Source organism: Chinchilla lanigera, unplaced genomic scaffold (assembly GCF_000276665.1).
Source record: "Chinchilla lanigera isolate Chin_1 unplaced genomic scaffold, ChiLan1.0 scaffold00032, whole genome shotgun sequence".
Taxonomy (NCBI): Eukaryota; Metazoa; Chordata; class Mammalia; order Rodentia; family Chinchillidae; genus Chinchilla; species Chinchilla lanigera.
Genome location: NW_004955433.1, coordinates 2750016 through 2767276, shown reverse-complemented (window position 1 = coordinate 2767276; position 17261 = coordinate 2750016). Strand labels below are relative to the sequence as shown.

Sequence of the window (17261 nt, the reverse complement as noted above, 5' to 3'; positions counted from 1 at the left end):
TCCATACATTCAAAATGTCCTTTAATGAATACATCTTATGCTTACAATGAAAAAATACAAGCTGATGAATTATTTTTTTCAGGTAGGCTGAGAGTTAGACCACTCACAGCAGAGCACGGAAGTCCCTATCCCAGGACACTGAACCCATCCCTCTTGAACGATGCAAGAGGAGCTGGCTTTTGAGTCAAATTGTGCAGGATGTCATTAATTTTCTGTGGATTTAGCCAAGGCAATGGCAGGAACAACTTCCACATTTTGACATTAACACCGATTTTGCCCCAATGTGGTCTATTCCAGTTCAGAGTGGCAGAAGAAGTAATGAATGTAACTTTACAACAAGCTCTAAGTCTTCCTCAGCCCCCTCATACTGGTCTCTGAAAGAACTTCTGCCCGCACAGTCTGAGAACATAACTTGGAGAACATAAAAGCTCCTGAAGATCTTCTGCCCTGCACAAAGGCGGGGGCAGCCTGGGTCCACTGTCCTGCACATGCCTCTCCCCTCCACCCAGTCTTCCTGGTTTCAGTCCCACCTCACAGGATCTGGGGTGAGGACACCCAGCAGCCACTAGCATATCCTCACCCCGAATGTACTCACCTTCACAAAGCCCAGTGCTCTCCAGGTAAAACTGGGCGCTGCACTGGGACAGACACTCGCCAGAGGGGACTGTGGCCCAGAGCTGTCCCACCTGCAGTCCGGCCTCAGGGTTCTTACACTCAGTGCAGTGAGAGGGCTCGGGACCCACACAAGTCTGGCAGGAGGCATGGCAGGCTGCACATGGAACAAAAGGCAGAAAACCCTAAAATCAAACATATGCTGCAACTGACGGGAGCCCCTCCTAAGTCAATACCGCTTTGCAAAGTGCACCAGACTCATCCTCTCGGATGCAGGCTTTCTAGTGCTCTCTACAAAGCACTGGGGTGGTGACAGTGTGCGTGAGAGGAGCGGGGACGGCGGTATAACTAGTCACAGCTCTCAGATCCTGAAAGAGCTAAAAGGCTGGATCACAAAAACCCAGCAAGCTGGACAATATTGGATTGGCTTTCCACAGAAGCACACTCACTGAGTACCCACTTAACACTATGCCTTGGGTTTTTATCAAAGATTTTAGAAGCATTCATGTGAAGGCCATTACTGTATCTTTTGCAAAGGTGGTTGTTGTGTTACTATTATGTCATCTGTCACCCACTGCAGAGAAGTCCAGGCAAAAAGTTCCTCTTAGAATTTATTGAGGGAAGGGCTGCCTTTATAGACAAGAAAGAGGTTTCCTTTGAGCAGCAATGAAAACTTCACAATCAATCACAGTATTTTATTTTCCTTGCTTACTGGTGAAAAAAATCATATCCAAATACTACACTCAAACTACCTTATGCCCACACTTTGATAAAATCGACTCTCTTGTTCTCTATAAGAGTCTTTAAATTTTCCTTTTCAAAGTACTTACTGCAGCTTTTCTGTTTTAAATGCATCTTTTGTGTAGCTATTCTCAGACTCTTCTAAGGTGCTCTACATACAAACAAATATTTCACTTAATGAAAGTGTTTGCCCTTGATGATCCAGTCTGAAAAGGCTTAAATGCTGCGCCCACCCAGTGAGCCTGGAGCCTTTTCTGCAAACAGCAATTTTAGGTTTTCTATTTCGCTCAGCCCAGAGGCATTGCTGGTGACTCTCAGTTTGTTCAAAGTGTCATTAGCAAAAAGAAGTTCTTCAGGGAGAAGCAAATGAAGTCTAGGAACGCATTAGCCATGCGAGGAGAGTACAGAAAGGAGGCAATCAGAGTTGTATTCTGTTGTAATGTATGATAAGAGAAATAACATTGCCACAGGATGGCCAGAAAGATCAGTCACTTTTCAGTGGCACCACATATGTCCACATGATCTTTTTTCCATGTTATATCTTCCACAAACTATTGTAATTAAAAATGCATACACATATAGTTGTCCCTGGGAATCTGTGGGGCTTTGTTCCAGGACCCCTGCAGGTTCCAGAATCTGTAGATAATCAAGTCCCTCCTATGAAATGGTATGGTGTTTGCATATCACCTGCACAACCTCTCCTGTGTGCTAAATCATCTCTAGTTATAATACTTAACGCAGCTCCCACACATCACTTCATTTGCATGGGCTCAGCACAGTCCTTAGTATGTGGGAAACTCGGGGTCTGCTTTTGGGAAATTTCTAGAAGTTTAAAAAATATGTTGGATCAGTGCTTGACTGAGTCCATGGATGTGGAACCTGCAGGGACAGAAGCAGAGGTCTGGTTGTGTGTGTACAGCCATACAAGACATACTAGATGAAACACTGAGCTGGAAAGTAATATAGTTGGAAAAAAATCAGTCTATGTCTTTGTGATGGAGGCTCTGTCAAGAATGATGATGACACCAACGCTACCTGTGCAGACCCCATGGTCATCATAGAAGCCCTCTCCACAGCTGGTCAGACAGTGGCCTTGTCGTAGGACCTTGGGGTGGATGCAGGCTGTACAGTGAGAGCTTGCAGGTCCAGCACAGCTAGCACATGAGTTGTGACAAACTGAGGAAGAAGAAGATGGAAATGTAACAGGGTGAGTGACATCAGGGTGCATGGCCTGTCTGGGTGTCCTATGTGCTGGGAAGCCCTCTCAGCACTCATAGTCCCTGTAGATGTCACACCAAACCAAGGGAAGAGAAGTTTTCAGGAGGGGGTTGAGCTGGAAAACCACCTACACTGCCCCTCACCCACCTTTCACCTGTGTTGTAGTGCTTACCAGCCAACTTGGTTTACCATTTGCTTTATGTGCTTCGTACATGCTGTAATTTTCAATCTTCATAGCACTATGAGGAAATGCAATTTCCAATTGGGAAACTGAGGCCTTGGGAGTTTCAAAAACAGATCTAAGGCCTACACCACCCGGAGGAGGAGCATGGCAGACAGTGGCCTGCAAGTTGGGAGCACTGGGATTCTGACTGAGGATCCATGAACTCCAGTCTAGGTCTCCTTAGACTCACTTTCCTTGACATGTGCACAGTGAGAAGTTGGACTAAGTGGTAATTTAAGATATTTCTGGTTTTGACATTCTGGATTCTTTGGCCCTGATGTGTTTTTTTCCCCCCATTCTTTCTTTTTGAGACAAGGTTTTGCTAAGTTGCTCAGGTTAGACTAAATCTTGCAATCTTTCTGCCTCAGTCTTGCAGAATGTTGGGATTACAGTTATGCACCATGACACCTAGCTTAACAGTGGAACATTTTGGATTCTAAGAGACAGCTGGTGTGAGCATGCCTGAGCTGAGTCTTTAGCAGGACTAGGGACAGGAATGAGGTCCAGTTCTGGAGGACAGTGCTCAGGAGCCTGGTGGGGAGTGGGGAGGCAGAATGAAAACTGAAGGGCCAGAACATTGATTAAAAGAGTTGAACTTGGGGTGAGTAAAGAGATAAAGCAGGGCTGACAAGGAAAGGTGGGTGGACACATCTAAATATCCCACCCTGGCAGATATGAAGCAAAAGCAAGGATGTGTATGGATGTTTCAGAGAGGAGGGGCAAACAAAGTGTCCCAGGTAGTAATATGTTCACAGAAGCCAATAAAAAAAGATCTAAAGCAGGTTCATACAAGCTGAAAATGTATAAAGTCTCAAAGCACAACATTTCATAGTTTGAGTTGTATTAGTCTAAAAGGAACAGTACATAAATATCACATACAAACAAATTTTCAGTGGATACAGACTTCAGCATTACATAAGCTGTCAAACCTGGTTTTCAAACTTATTTCTTTTGTGGTGTTTTGTAGTTGCAAATATAAAATTTACCAATGCCATGAAAGGAACAATTTTGCCTCACTAACATAGGGTAGTCATGGATGACAGGCACACAGGACAGTATGTTAAAGATGTTACTGACATTTCAAGTGGAGCAAATCATCTGTAAGGATGACTGATAGGCAATCATCCACCCATAACTCCCACTTCCATACCAAACACAAGTTCTATAATGAAACAACTATTCTTTTGACAGTAACACTTTCCCATCACACACACAAATCCCCAAATGAACAGCATATAATAATGTATTAAATACTGTTTGATGATGATGATGATGATGACGGTCCATCTCTTACCTTTGCATCTGGCAGTGGCATCAGCATAGTATCCTCCAGGACACTCTGAAATGCATTTCCCATCATGTAACATCGTATTCTCAATACAGGTGAGACATCTGGGACTGTTAGGACCACAACTCTTACAGGATTGGTCACAAGCTAAAGAGAAGAAAAAACTCCTCAGAGAAGAGCAAAAGTGAGAAAAGAAGTCGTGAACCCCATTCTTAACAATGTCCACCTTGGTGCCTATCAGTGAAGCAATCTCATGCTCGGGCTGCTCAGGCAGAGTCCTCTCAGGCTACTCTTCACAGCTGAAGATTGAAGACTTACTCACTGAACTAACCATAACAAATACTCTGAGGCACACCCACCAGTGTATACAACTTAATACAGGATTTACCAAAATGGCCTTGGAGGTAGGGCCGCCAGATTTAGCATATATCATGCCAAATTTGAATTTCAAATAAATAATAAATTTTCAGTGTAAGTATGTACAAAATATCCTTTATTTTACCCTACAATGAAAATTCACAATTCTACTAAGCAAGGTCACACTACTAAAGTTATATCGAAATTCTTGAACTTCATACAATCTTCCAGGACCTTCTCATTCATTTACCCCACAAAACATTTATTAAGTTCTGTGTCAGGTGTTGTACTAGGTGGCAAAGACATAAAAATCAAATCAATTTGGTCTTCAATTTAAATGACTTATTAGTCTAAAACACAGAAAAGAAATAGATAACATTACAAATATTAAAACATTCAAATTGACCTGTAGAGACATAATAATATTTCTAATAGGTTTGTGGGAGAGAAGTTAGGAAAGGGCAAGCAAAGATTCAGAGAGGAAGCAAACCTTGGGTACCATCGTAGAAAGTGAGTCAATCCAGGCCAGGCTAAGAGCAATGTTACCAAGCAATAAAATCAAGGCTAGAACCTGGGAAGAGACAGAACTGCTCAGGAAAACAGCTGTTCATTCAGCTAGCACTGGGAAAGGTCAGGCTACGAAAACCTGTAGCCATATCTAGGCTGACATCCATGGGAGGCATAGGAGCCCTGGCAGTTCTGACCGCACAGAAACATGGTCAAATTTGTAGATAAGAGGATCACTGTGGTTGCACTTTGGAGAGCAGTTTGGAGAAGTGAGGAAGGACAGAGGAGCCCAGATGGAAGACCTGGAATGGCCAGGACCATGGAATGTGATGATTAGGGTTAGATGGAGGACATGAAGGAGTGGTAGGCTTGAGAGCTCAGAAAGAGAAAGTGTTCTAGATGGCTTCCAGGAGTCAGCCTTGGGGACAAGTGGTGCTCTTCACAGAATGCAAGCAGGAAAGGGGTTCAGGGAATTGTGATGAGCACAGATAGGATGTGTGGTCCAGGAAGCAGCTGACTTATAGTTCTGGAGCTCAGGACAGAGTGCTAAAGGTCATCACATACAAGTAGTGATGACACCAGAAATTAGTTGATTAACTCATGAAAAGCATGCAGGATGGGGAAGAAGTAGGCAAGAGCCTAAAGAGCAAAGCATCTCTCATAAAGAAGGTAAAAATTACCCAGCATGACCAAGAACAAACCTTTCTGCAGGATAGATAGGGAATGCAGCAGCAGAGCAGTCAAGGCAGGGAGATGTCCCGGAAGACAAATTGCTTCTGAAAAGGTCTCCCTGCATTTGGAACTGGACTCTGGGTAGCCTGCACCACACATTTCAGTGGCGTCACTGGACAGAACAGAAGGGGAGGCTATGACTGTAAACTGTTCCTCTAAAGGCCCCTGGTGGTGAACCAAGGGGAAAAAGAAATAATTAGAAGGCTGAGGGTTGTTGTGTTACTCTTACATTTAAAGAACTTAAGGCAAATGTGAATCCTGGAAAGCATTGTTTTAAAAGAAAAATCTGACTGGTAAAAGCATAGCTAGGTAAAAAGGAGATGTACATTCAAAAGTGCAAGGGACAGTGTGGCCTTGACCAGAGCAACCCAGGGCCTCTGCCATGCAGGCAGAAGGAGACACAGGAGGGTGCAGGGCCCGGGTCTACTCTGCATGCGCGGGCTGGTTTCTGCGTGAGCAAACACAGAGAATCGATGTTTCAGCAACACAGAACTGCTGAGATTTATTGTGTCTGTTCCCTTAGTTCACCTACACCCTGTTAACCTTCTAAAAACTATTTTGAGAACTTGAGAAAAAAATGCTAGGAGATGAGGCCAAACACTTGTTCTACATGTGGGAGGATTCAAGATCTTCCAGAAGCAAACCAGTAAGGCAGGGCAATTTCAGTAAATGGGCCAAGCCAATGGCCTTAATGTCAAACAAAATGAAAGCCACCCCTTAATTCACAACTGTAACAAGAAACAAAGCATTCCATGGAAAGCATTCTTCCCTTTCAGCTCCCATACAAACTCCTGATGTTCCTAATTCTAGAAGTCATCTTTGCAGAACTAAATAATCTATAAGCTAAGTGGAATTTCCCAGAAAGGAAGAATTGCAGGAATTTTAAAAATGAAAACACTATATATTAAGCATAACAAGACACACCTAAAAGAATACTTAGAGGATAATTTGTAAATTTAAACAGGATAATTAGAAAGTTGTCTGTTGTCTTCACACTAGTCTATAAATTCAATATAAAAATCCATAAAATTTCCAGTTGAATTTTCTTAGGAATGCAATACATGAACTCCAATAAACAGCTAAGTCAAATTTGAAGAGGAAAGCAAAGGAGAATTTTTCTGATGAGATATGAGATATTACAAGGCAGCAGAAATTAGTGAACAGAAGAGTGTAAGAACAGTACAAGAATAGAAATTTAGACCATGGAACATCTCAAAAAGGCCTACGATCACATGGAAATTTAATATATAACAAAGACTCACAGAAACAATTATATTGAATTACTAAATAATGTTGGGAAAACCAGGTAATAAAATGGAGAAAAATCAAACAGGATTTCTTCTGAAGCCCATATACATAAGAGAACCCAGAAGGATCAACAACCTAAGTTCAGAAAAAGCTACTGAATTACAGATGAAAACACAGGGCAATTGATTTGTGAATTTTATCAGTAGATCTTTTTAAAGACTCAAAAGTAAAACTTTAAGGCAAAGATTATGAATTAAAGATTTTTAATAGAGGATATCACATTCAAAGTTGAAAGACAAGAGGATAAGAAATATTTGCATATTTCAAACTGACAAGAATTAATATCTATAATATAGCATCAAAGCCAATAGAACTATGGGGAAAGCAAATTAAAAAACAGTTCACAGAAGAAACTCAAAGTCCCACAGGAGATAAAGACAGGCTCAGACGTATTAATAATCAGAAATAAGTCAATTAACTGAGATGTCCCTTTCTACCTATTGACCAGAAGAAACATCAAAAGCTGGCTGTGTCAAATGGCGGCAAGGACATGGGGACGAGAGGAGCCTCAGCCTTAGCAGTGTGGATCGCACAGCTCTTCCGGGAAGTGACCTGTACTGCGTCACCAAAGACAGAACATGCAGAGCGAGAGATCCACAGTTCTGCAAGTTCTTAAAAGTACATGGTGCTCCCCGGTGTCCTATGGACATGGTGCTCCTTGCTGCTCTATGCCAATGGCGTGGCGTGGAACAAGGGGAGAGGACCATCTGTGGGACCTTGGCCAGGCAGTTGTGAGAACTGACACTCAGAAGATGTAACAGCAGGGGCGAATCTTAAAAACTACAGTGCTGCCTGGACTCCAACATCATATCATTTAAGGAAAATAAATATATATGCTCTTAAGACAAAAATAACCATTTAGATACACTCAGAAAAACAAAAAGATAGAAGCAGGATCTCCAAGTTGAGCCCAGACCGGACAGGTTGGCAACTTAGTGAGATCCTGTCCTAAAATAAAAAAGATAAAAAACTTTTTAAAAGGGCTGGGGATGTAACTCAGTGAGGAGGCCCTGGGTTTAATTCTCAGTATGTCAAAATACGTAAATAAATAAAATTTTTTTAAAAATGAGAATGGTTGCCTCGGTGAGGGGAGAAGGAGGGAAAAAAGAAAAGAATGAGGCGAAAGGGATGGAGGAGGGCGGGGAGAGGGAGAGGAAGAGAGAGAGAACAAAACCTCAGAACTTGATTTCTTATGTTAGCTCAAGTCAGAAAAGCCCTCCATGACAGCATAAATACTTGATGAGGCTTTTCTTTGACGTGCCCCGCCCTTTCTAGCCAGCATTTGCAAAATCCAAGACGCGCCACAGGCGAACCTGGTTGCGGTAAGCTCCTTCAGTAGGTGCACCACCGCTTCTAACAGGCTGTGCTGGATTTTTCTCAGTACTTCCTTTGCTATTCCTATAGACACGGGCTGGTTGGTTATAAATTATTAAACCAACACCAGGCATTCTTTATCTCGAATAGCACCAATCTGAATTGGAAATAAGCCACCATTATCAGTATCCCAAGCCTTAATTAACATTCTGATATCAATCAGTGACTTGGTTCACTGATGTTTTGGAAAATACTTATGGGGAACATTTCCTGAAGTCATTTAGTATAAACTTTGAGAACTCCAAGATTTTATGGAAAGCCTATGCTCCAGTTCTCTTTATTGAAAGGTGTGTTGGTCCATGTCAGTGGCACTGCAGACTCTTGCATGGTGCTAAGTATGTGACAGCTTCAGTAATTACTAGTTGATAAATTGATGAGTTGGCTGATTAATGTCAGCCAAGGTCCATCCTCCTATCCAGAGGTTTTCTTCCTGACACTTTCCAAAATGTATATAGATCACATTTCAGATAGTACATTTTCTCTCTAAGCCCCCCGTTCTTTTTTAATTCTTCCAGGCTGCTAGGAACTCTGGTTTCTTCACTCAACCTCTGAGCATGGGAAGATTCCCAGCCTTGCTGCCCAAAGCTCAACCATCTCTCCTTTTAAACACCAGAAAGGTTGCTTTCTCAGTCCAGATAATAACGAGCAAGTCTCAGTAGCAGGTCAGGGTCACAGAGCTCCCTTCTCAGTGACAATAACCAGCCTCCTGGGGACTTAAAGGGTAAACACCTTTAGTCTTTTGGATTAGTGCAAAATTGACATCTGTCGACCTTTAGAGAATACACGTGGCTTAATTGAGCAGGAAAGTGGTGCTGGCAGGAAAAGATTAACATGCTCAGGCTAATGGCAGCCTGGCCTTTCTTTCTTCTCCTCTGCAGAACCCTTACAAAAGCCACCTGTGCCTCATCCATACACAGGGAGACTCTTCACACTAGCAAAGCTGATGGATCTCTGCACAGCTTTACACCAAGCAGCTGCCCAGGGCTCTCTCTCTTCCCTGAGACAAGTGGATTTGTCAAGTCCCAAAGAGCATCTCATTTCTGCAGTTGCTCTGCTCAGTGAACAAAATGAGAACAATACCTCAAGAAAGTTTTATGGGCGGCACATTGTTATTGATTTAGTGGACTCGTTACGGAATAAAACAGTCACCATGGTGTGACCATGTGGTAAACTCAGTCCCAGCCTTGCGTTTACCTGCAGCTGCAGCAGCGTTCCAGGGGGTAGGCCAGGTCATCTACAGGCTCACAAGCAGACAAGGTGAAAGGGCCAAAGGGAAGGAGAATGCGGAGCAAAAGAGGGAAAAACCAGGCAGAGGTGTGTACATAAGGCAAAATCACACTGCAGTGAGCAGCAGAGCGGCTCAGAGACCCAAGGACCTTACGATCCAGAACTAGGAGATCTAAGCTTGAATCCTAACTCTGACCGCTTTTAGCACTGCGAGCTGAGGCAAGCTTCTTACTCCTCTGCTTCCTTTGAAACATGGGAGTGATAACATCCATGTCACAAAGTTGTTTGTAGGATCAAATCCCAGACACCAATACAATACTTATTCAGTGCCTGGCAGTGTTCTGAGTGCTTTACACATTTTAACTCAGTCCTCTCACTGGCTTTCTGAGTTGGGTGTGTACCTTCATTTCCTATTGCTGCTCTAACAAACTATAGCAACTCTTTGGGCTAAAATGAATAACCCAAATTTAGTATTTTATAGTTCTAGACGTGGGAAGTCCTCAGATCAAAGTGTCAGCGGGGCCACAGCCCTCCTGGAAGCTCCAGAGGAGAATCCTTCCTCTCGTCTGTCCAGGGTCTAAGAGTTGCAGCACTTCCGTCACTCCAGCCTCTGGTCCCAACCTTGCTGCCTCACTCATGTAAGAGCCCTTGTGATTACACAAGACTCACCCCCATAGCCCAGGATAATCACCCCATCCCAGGATCCTGAATTTACTTAGACCTGCAAAGTACTTTTTGACAGTAATGTATACAAAGGTTCTGAGGATTAGAACAGGGACACCTCTGGGGTCGTAATTCTGTCTACCACATGATCACCATTAGCTTCATTTTACGTACAGGAAATGACAGGCAGAGAGAGTAAGCAACTCACCCACACCACACCTTTGCCCATCTTTTCCTGCTCCCCTGGGATCACTGTGCCTGGCTCAAGGATGCACTATACTGGGTTATTCTTATCATTATGGTTGTGGCTATTAAAAGTAGAACAGATGAAAACTGGTTAAAGTTGGGGGCTCCCACACCAATGACAGGTCTGCTTGTGGCTGACCTGTTTCCATCCCATGGACTGTATATTCAGAAGACAGGCTGGTTGGATGATGTGAAGCCTGAGGGGAAGCCCCACTCCCTTCCACAGAGCTGCAAGTCCCAGGCAGGAAGCTTGGGCTTCACTATCTCCACCTGCTGTATGATGCTGGGATGGGGACCCGCCACCGACAGGCTGGCAGGGCAATGAAAGGGGATCCCACAGGTGGAAGGTGTCTCCTAACCTACACAGGCAAAACCCACATCCGCAGTCAACCTCATATCCACTGTGTGAGAAAATCGTGGTAATCAGCACTCTGACTTGAATATGAGGGATGCTGGGGTATCCTGCTCAGCACTTACCCATGCAGGTGCCCTTCCTGTCATAGAAGCCGTCGCCACAGCTCTTCTCGCAGCTGCCATGTCTCAGCACTTGTAAGGGGTCTCTGCAGGCCATGCAGTGTTTCTCGGTGGGGCCTGAGCAGCCTGCGCAGGACACGTGACATGCTGCAAGCAAACAGGAAGGCAGTGAGTGACCCACAGAAGGGACAGCTGCTCCCCGCACTCTCCCACAGGCTGTGGAATTCACAGGGAGGATGCTGGTTGGCTCCTTGGTTCCCCACAGCGCTGTGCTTACGTAGCCTCAGGAGGAAAGCACCCCCCCACACAAGGGGCAGAGGCAAAAGTATCTTGGGTGGCCAAGAGTACAACTTCAGCTGATTGTAGCCAAGGGATTTGGAGCAGAAATTTAGTGGCTTTTGAGGCATGGGAGTCACAGGTGGAAAAGTGATAATTTTCTAGGCAAAGATGGATTCTCTAATGAAATTCAACAGCCCTCTACCCACTTGCCTTTTGTAACCACACAACGAAGTATGGAGAGGACAGCCTCTGTCCATCCCACACCACCAGAACCGGCTGAGGGACACCGCTTGGCTAGTCAGCCCAAGGTGAGACCTTTCAAGGACCCAGGGTGACACTCTCTCTCTCTCTCTCTCTCTCTCTCTCTCTCTGTCTCTCTCACTCTCTCTCTCTCTCCTAGCATTCCTTCTTTCTATCCTCCATCAAACCAATCTTGTCTCCATCCCCCCTGCCCTCATGGCATCTGTCCTACACATGTATCTTGAGGACTCAGAGCCTGGTTTTCTCTGCTGCCTTCAGTATCTAACTGTGTGCACGTTGCTCAAGATCAGATTTGTTCCCTTAGATCTAAAATTTTCTTCCCTCCAGCATTTGATCTTTGTTATTATTCATGCTTGCTATTCACCTTAGCACTTCTGCAAAGAGAGTCCTATCATAAATAATTGACAGATTTGACTAGCTAGCTTTATAACTAATGCCACCTATGTTTTCACTAATACAGCCTAATTTAAAAAATATTTGCTTCACAGTGGAACACAACCTATTTTGCAGAGGCATTGATTCTGATCAAAACTGGCTGGGAGAATGAATGCCGTTTGCAAATGACTTGGTAATCATACCTTTGCAATTTCATTAGGTACCCCTTGGAGGCAGAAGAAAGGATGCCTACCTTGCAAACTTCAAGATCCAGTTCTCTTCCCTCAATTCCAAATTGCCAGAGAAAGTCTTAATTTCAGACAGTTTTTCTCCTGAGCAAATTTAATGATAATTACAAAGTGCTGTAAGTGCTAGGACTACTCTGCAATAAAGAGTACCAGTGGTGGGGCGATGGGACCCACTTCTGATACATCCAGAGGAATCTGACCAGCCCTGGAGCACACTGGAAGAGCACACCAGTGCTGCTGAGAAGGGAAAGATGCCAGGCATGGGGGTCCATGTCTGCAACTTCAGCTACCCAGGAGGCTGAGACAGGAGGATGACAAGTTTGAGGCCAGCCCACACTACTGAGGAAGACCAGGTCTCAAAATAAAATTTTCAATAAAGACTACAAATGTAGTTTCACATCAGAGGGCTTGTTTAACATGCCCAAGGCTCCAGCTTCAATGCCAAGTACTGCAAAAGAAAAGAAGGGAGAATAGGAGGAGGATGGAAGGAGCATAGTGTTAAGGGCACTGAAGGCCACCCTGAAGCTGGGGTTCTGGGACACGCAGGGCACAGTGGCACAGTTCACGACTGGAGCCGCAGGCAGAGGCCTGATTAAAACTGACTTTGAGGGGCTGGGGATTTAGCTCAGCAGCAAAAGCGCCTACCTGGCAAGTGCAAGGTCATGAGTTCGGTTCCCGGTACCGGAGAAAAACCAAAAAAAAAAAACCCAAAAAACAAAAAACTGACTTTGAAGACCAAAGGAAGGAATGAGGGTTTCTATCCTAACTGCAGTGAGAAGTCATGAATGGGTTCAAGCAAGATCCACACGAGGTCTGACTTGGACTTTCAAAGCTCTCTCTGGTGGCCACCGAGGGAGGGTGTAAGGTGTGTGGAAGCAGGGGCCCTCTCAGAGTCTACTGTGTAGGCCTGGTGAGCAGTGATGAAGGCTTGGAGTAGAGGGGCTGGAAGGAGAGGTGAAGGAAAGTTTCTTCATTTATTATCTGGTTCTGTCCATGGACCATCAGCTTCCTGAGAGCATGGCTCATTTTTACTTTTTTACCCCTGGGCCCAGCACACTGCTTGGTGCTTTTAAAAAAATTTCTTACATGACTTCCTTTATATTTAATTCTTCATTCATATTTTATAAAGGTTACATGAGAATACTAGTCATGTTTAGGATAAGCCTTTGGCACTACATTTTAACTAAAGACATGGAAGCAAGGATCACAGCATCAAACTTAACACACACACAAATGTGATTTGTTTATTTGGCTACCTTCCATTTCTGCAGTCATCCTCTGAGGTATCAGTTACTGTTCAGACCTTTGGAGTCGATCCAAAGCCAATACCTAACCAACAAAATTCTAATCCCAACCTCATCTCTATAAAGGAACATCAGGCAGATCTACCAACCAGCAAGAGAAGTAGCTCTTACATACCAGCAGCTATGCTGGCCATGGCCTCACCACCTAGTCCCAGGTAAGCTGTTACCTGAGGCCTGCCAGCAGAGCCTGGACACACTCCATCACCTGGTACCCTGCGACCTGCGCAAACTGCACTGGGGAGCAAGTGTCTGCGTGTACAATGAAGGAAAGAGAGGCCAAGAGATAGCACAGGTCAGATGACCAAGGAATTTATTCTGGCAATAGGGAAAGGAAAGGGTAATTAGCTCAAGACATCTTTAGGGGGAAAATCACCTTTGTCCAAGGGGTACAGAGGAGATGAGAAATGAAAACACAGCTCCCCGGCTCTCTTCAGTGGCTGACCCCACAGCTGTGCAGACACTCAGCTATACTGGTTGTGAAAATAGGAAAATCCCTCCCAACTGGTCCATTACGCTAGGTCCCTTGTCTGATACTCTGACTGCCTCCAGGGGGGCCTGGTCCATGCTATGTTCCAGCAAGCAAAAGGTCTGGCTCAGGAGAGAGTGTATCTTGCCCAACCTTGATTCATTCTTTTTAAATATTTTTAATATCACCCTTGGCGTCATGGTTCAGGTCAAGGACTCCCAGTCCTCACTGGGGAACTTTCTAGCCCCATTTTCTGTTTCTTCCCCCACATGAAGCCAGGTCCCCTAAGATGCCATGTGGCTGTTCTTGGGCTCCAGAGGTCCCACGCAGGATTCCCCTGGCTGGCACTGGCCTCTGCTTCTTCCCGAAGCCTGTATAATACTGCTGAAACTTCAGAGGTCTTCTAAGTTGTGACTACCTCTGAGAAGCTTTGCTGAACTTGTCTAAACAAAGTTCCTTACTCCTTTCTCTATGCTTCTGCAGTATGGCATTTATTCCATTGCACTAACTATTCTATTACAAATCAGTCCTTCAGTGGAATGAAGTTGCTTTCCAAATTGGGTGGGGGTGTGTCGGTCATATGAAGCCCGCACTGCCCAGCTGAATGAGTACTTGCTAAATGTACGCTAAATGAAGGCACTTATTGGTTATGGGAGGTTTGTCCCATCAGTTACCTTTTGCCTGGAAACAACTAACCGCAAAGTCACCGTCTTAATATAGGACAACGTAAGGTATATAAACTTGAGGCTATAAAATGTACTTTGAAACGGCTGACATCCAGCTGTGCTTCTGACGATGAAACTCTTGCTGCATCTACAGAGTACCCCATGTGATCAGGTCCCGCCTGATCAGGTCCCAAGCTGCATTCTCCATGGACAACAGACGTGTTCTGTGGCAGGCACACAGCATCGGGCATTCCATCTTCAACACAGACTATGACGTGCTGTCATTTCATAGAGTGACACACTCCTGCTGTACTTTGCAATTAATGTCTAACGGCTAATGCTGAGCATATGCTCTGCAGATTATCTCTTCTTGCAGGCTTATGTTACGTGTGGCTTTTATTCCATTCAGGTTACTATGAAAAGTAAAAGGTCACTCTCTGACTTTCCTCTATAATTTCTCTTAGTGATACATTTTAGATCACTCAAGGTTTGAATAGTAGATTGTGAAAATTGTGGCAATAAATTTTTAAAAGGGTGAGTAAGGGAAAGCCATCTTATCTTGCAGGCAGTAGATCATTTATTTGGTCAGGACCCTGACTTTTCTAGAGCGTCTGAAGACATGTGTTGACTTGTCAAGCAATTCATTTCAAAGTGAAAAGGAAGAGATGACTTCTCTTTTGTCAACTCTACACTGAAACCTTACTTGGAAAATAAGAAACTTCTTTCGCACTTGATAATGTAGAAATGGATTGCTTTAAGTTCTGTTTTAAACCTGTGCTTCTCTAAGAATAAAATGCACCTATTTTCAGGGAAACCTTAAAAGCACTTCCTGAAGATAACGTATTTTGCAGGAATACTTTCTGAGCCCAGGGGCCATCAAATCAGACACTAATGGGCTCTGCCTTCAGGGCACATTCTCAGCCCAGGAAGGAGAATGGGCCTCCTGGACAGAGAAGTCAGGACATTACCACCCGCAACCTTTAGGTCCTCTGATTCTCAGCGAGCCTGTGGTTCGGATTTCCAAAATGCCACAACTTAGGGACTCAGAACTCGCAACCACACAGTGATAGCCAGAACTTCCCACATCAGCAAAGCCTCACACTCAGGTCAAATACCCAAGCCAAACTTCTGCATTCTGTGGCAACTACTCCGTCACACTCATCTCACAAAAGACTAGAAGGACCACCAGGGCTTACAAATTACCAGGTGATGGGTAGTTTCAATAAAAAGCTCCTTAGGTGAAGACTGTTTCTACTTTAAACTTCACTGTTGCTTCTTTTTTAGCCTGTAGCCTGGGAATAATATTTGTTGCACCTAATTTATGAGGACAGGAGGAGCTGACACATTGGAAATGACAGAGTAGTATGATGGCTTAAGAAAGACCCAGCAAATCTTGTCTCAACATGTCAAAGGCAAAGCAGTTTAGAGAGAAAATTAAAGTACAACTTAAGGCAGAAGGTAGAAAAGATTTGGGGAAGGTAAGAAATGGAGACCTCAGGGAATTTTCTGGGAGCTGTATGGAGGGGATTGGGACTTTCTCAGAGACCTTTTTTTTGCAGTCATTACCTAACAGTAAAAACCCTTTAGAAAGTGGCTGGAAGCTGGATATGACGGCCTGTCGTGCCAGCTATTTGGAAGGCTGAAGCAGGAGGGTCTCAAGTTTGAGGCCAGCCTGGGCACCTTAGGTAGATTCTGCCTTCCCTTCAAAGGCTAAAAAGAGGTCTGGGACTATAGCTCATTGGCAGTTTGCCTACCATATGTAAGGCAATGGGTTCAATTCCAGCAGGCTACCAACAACAAAATAATTGAAAATAGATAGCTTGGTGAGGCTCAGATGCCTGGAAGACTATTCCTCAATCTCCTATTCCTTTATTGACCCCCAAACTCTAAAATCCACAGCCCCACAGGAGGCTAAGGCTGGTTGCCTAAGAGGCTCAAATGTCACACAAATTTAAAAGACGTTGAGTGGACATCTGAATGATCACCATTTTGATCCCTTTATTCCAGTAATATTTATAAATATTTACATGTATACAAAAGATTGAAAGTATGTGTACATGCATGTGGGCAAGTGCGCACACACACACACAAATAAAATAGGAGATTAGGGCATTGCAAAGCTGGCTGGGAAAGTAGGTGTGACCTGTGAATTACAAGATCCTGGAAAACATAGACAGAACAATTCCCAAAGCCCTAGCACATGGACCTCTTGTGAGAACTGGAACAGTTTTTCAGTAAGATGCCCTAGACTTGACTTCAACCTGAGGCCTGGGATCCCAGCACCAGCTCTCAAGACCCTTATGTAGAAGTTCTCATGGGTCTCCCCATGATTTGGATGGCATAAAAGGAAGCAGATGCCAAGAAGAGCTTGCTGTTGTGGCTTTCCTCACAGTATCCCACCCTGTGTCCTCAAGGTGTACTTTTGTCTTGCTTTTTCCCCTTTTACTCAGCTCAAACTCACTCAAACTCACTAGTTTCTCCTTCACTCTTCACTTGTGCTTTTTCAAAGATTCTCTGCCTCTGCCTTTTGCACCTTTCATTCAGATGAACCAGAGAACAACCAGAAACTGTCAAGTTTCATGGATTCAGCATGTTTCATATGAGCCCCCAAAATAAAGAAAAACATTAAACAAGATTCTATTTTGCATGAACCACATTGGCACATTTTTTAAAAAGCTGAGATACCTAGTGCT

At 44.1% G+C, this 17261-nt stretch overlaps 1 protein-coding gene across 2 annotated transcripts in view; it reads right to left on the bottom strand.

The window, feature by feature from the left end:
* Fras1 (Fraser extracellular matrix complex subunit 1) overlaps window positions 1-17261 on the bottom strand; it is a 410067-nt gene that overhangs the window by 190018 nt on the left and 202788 nt on the right. For both annotated transcript variants that reach the window (XM_013516132.1, XM_005388203.2), the window contains 4 exons: window positions 10974-11117; window positions 4089-4229; window positions 2389-2529; window positions 596-769 (listed from right to left, as the gene is read on the bottom strand). In XM_013516132.1, the coding sequence (XP_013371586.1) occupies window positions 596-769; window positions 2389-2529; window positions 4089-4229; window positions 10974-11117 (600 nt within the window). The remainder of the gene's footprint in view (window positions 1-595; window positions 770-2388; window positions 2530-4088; window positions 4230-10973; window positions 11118-17261) is intronic.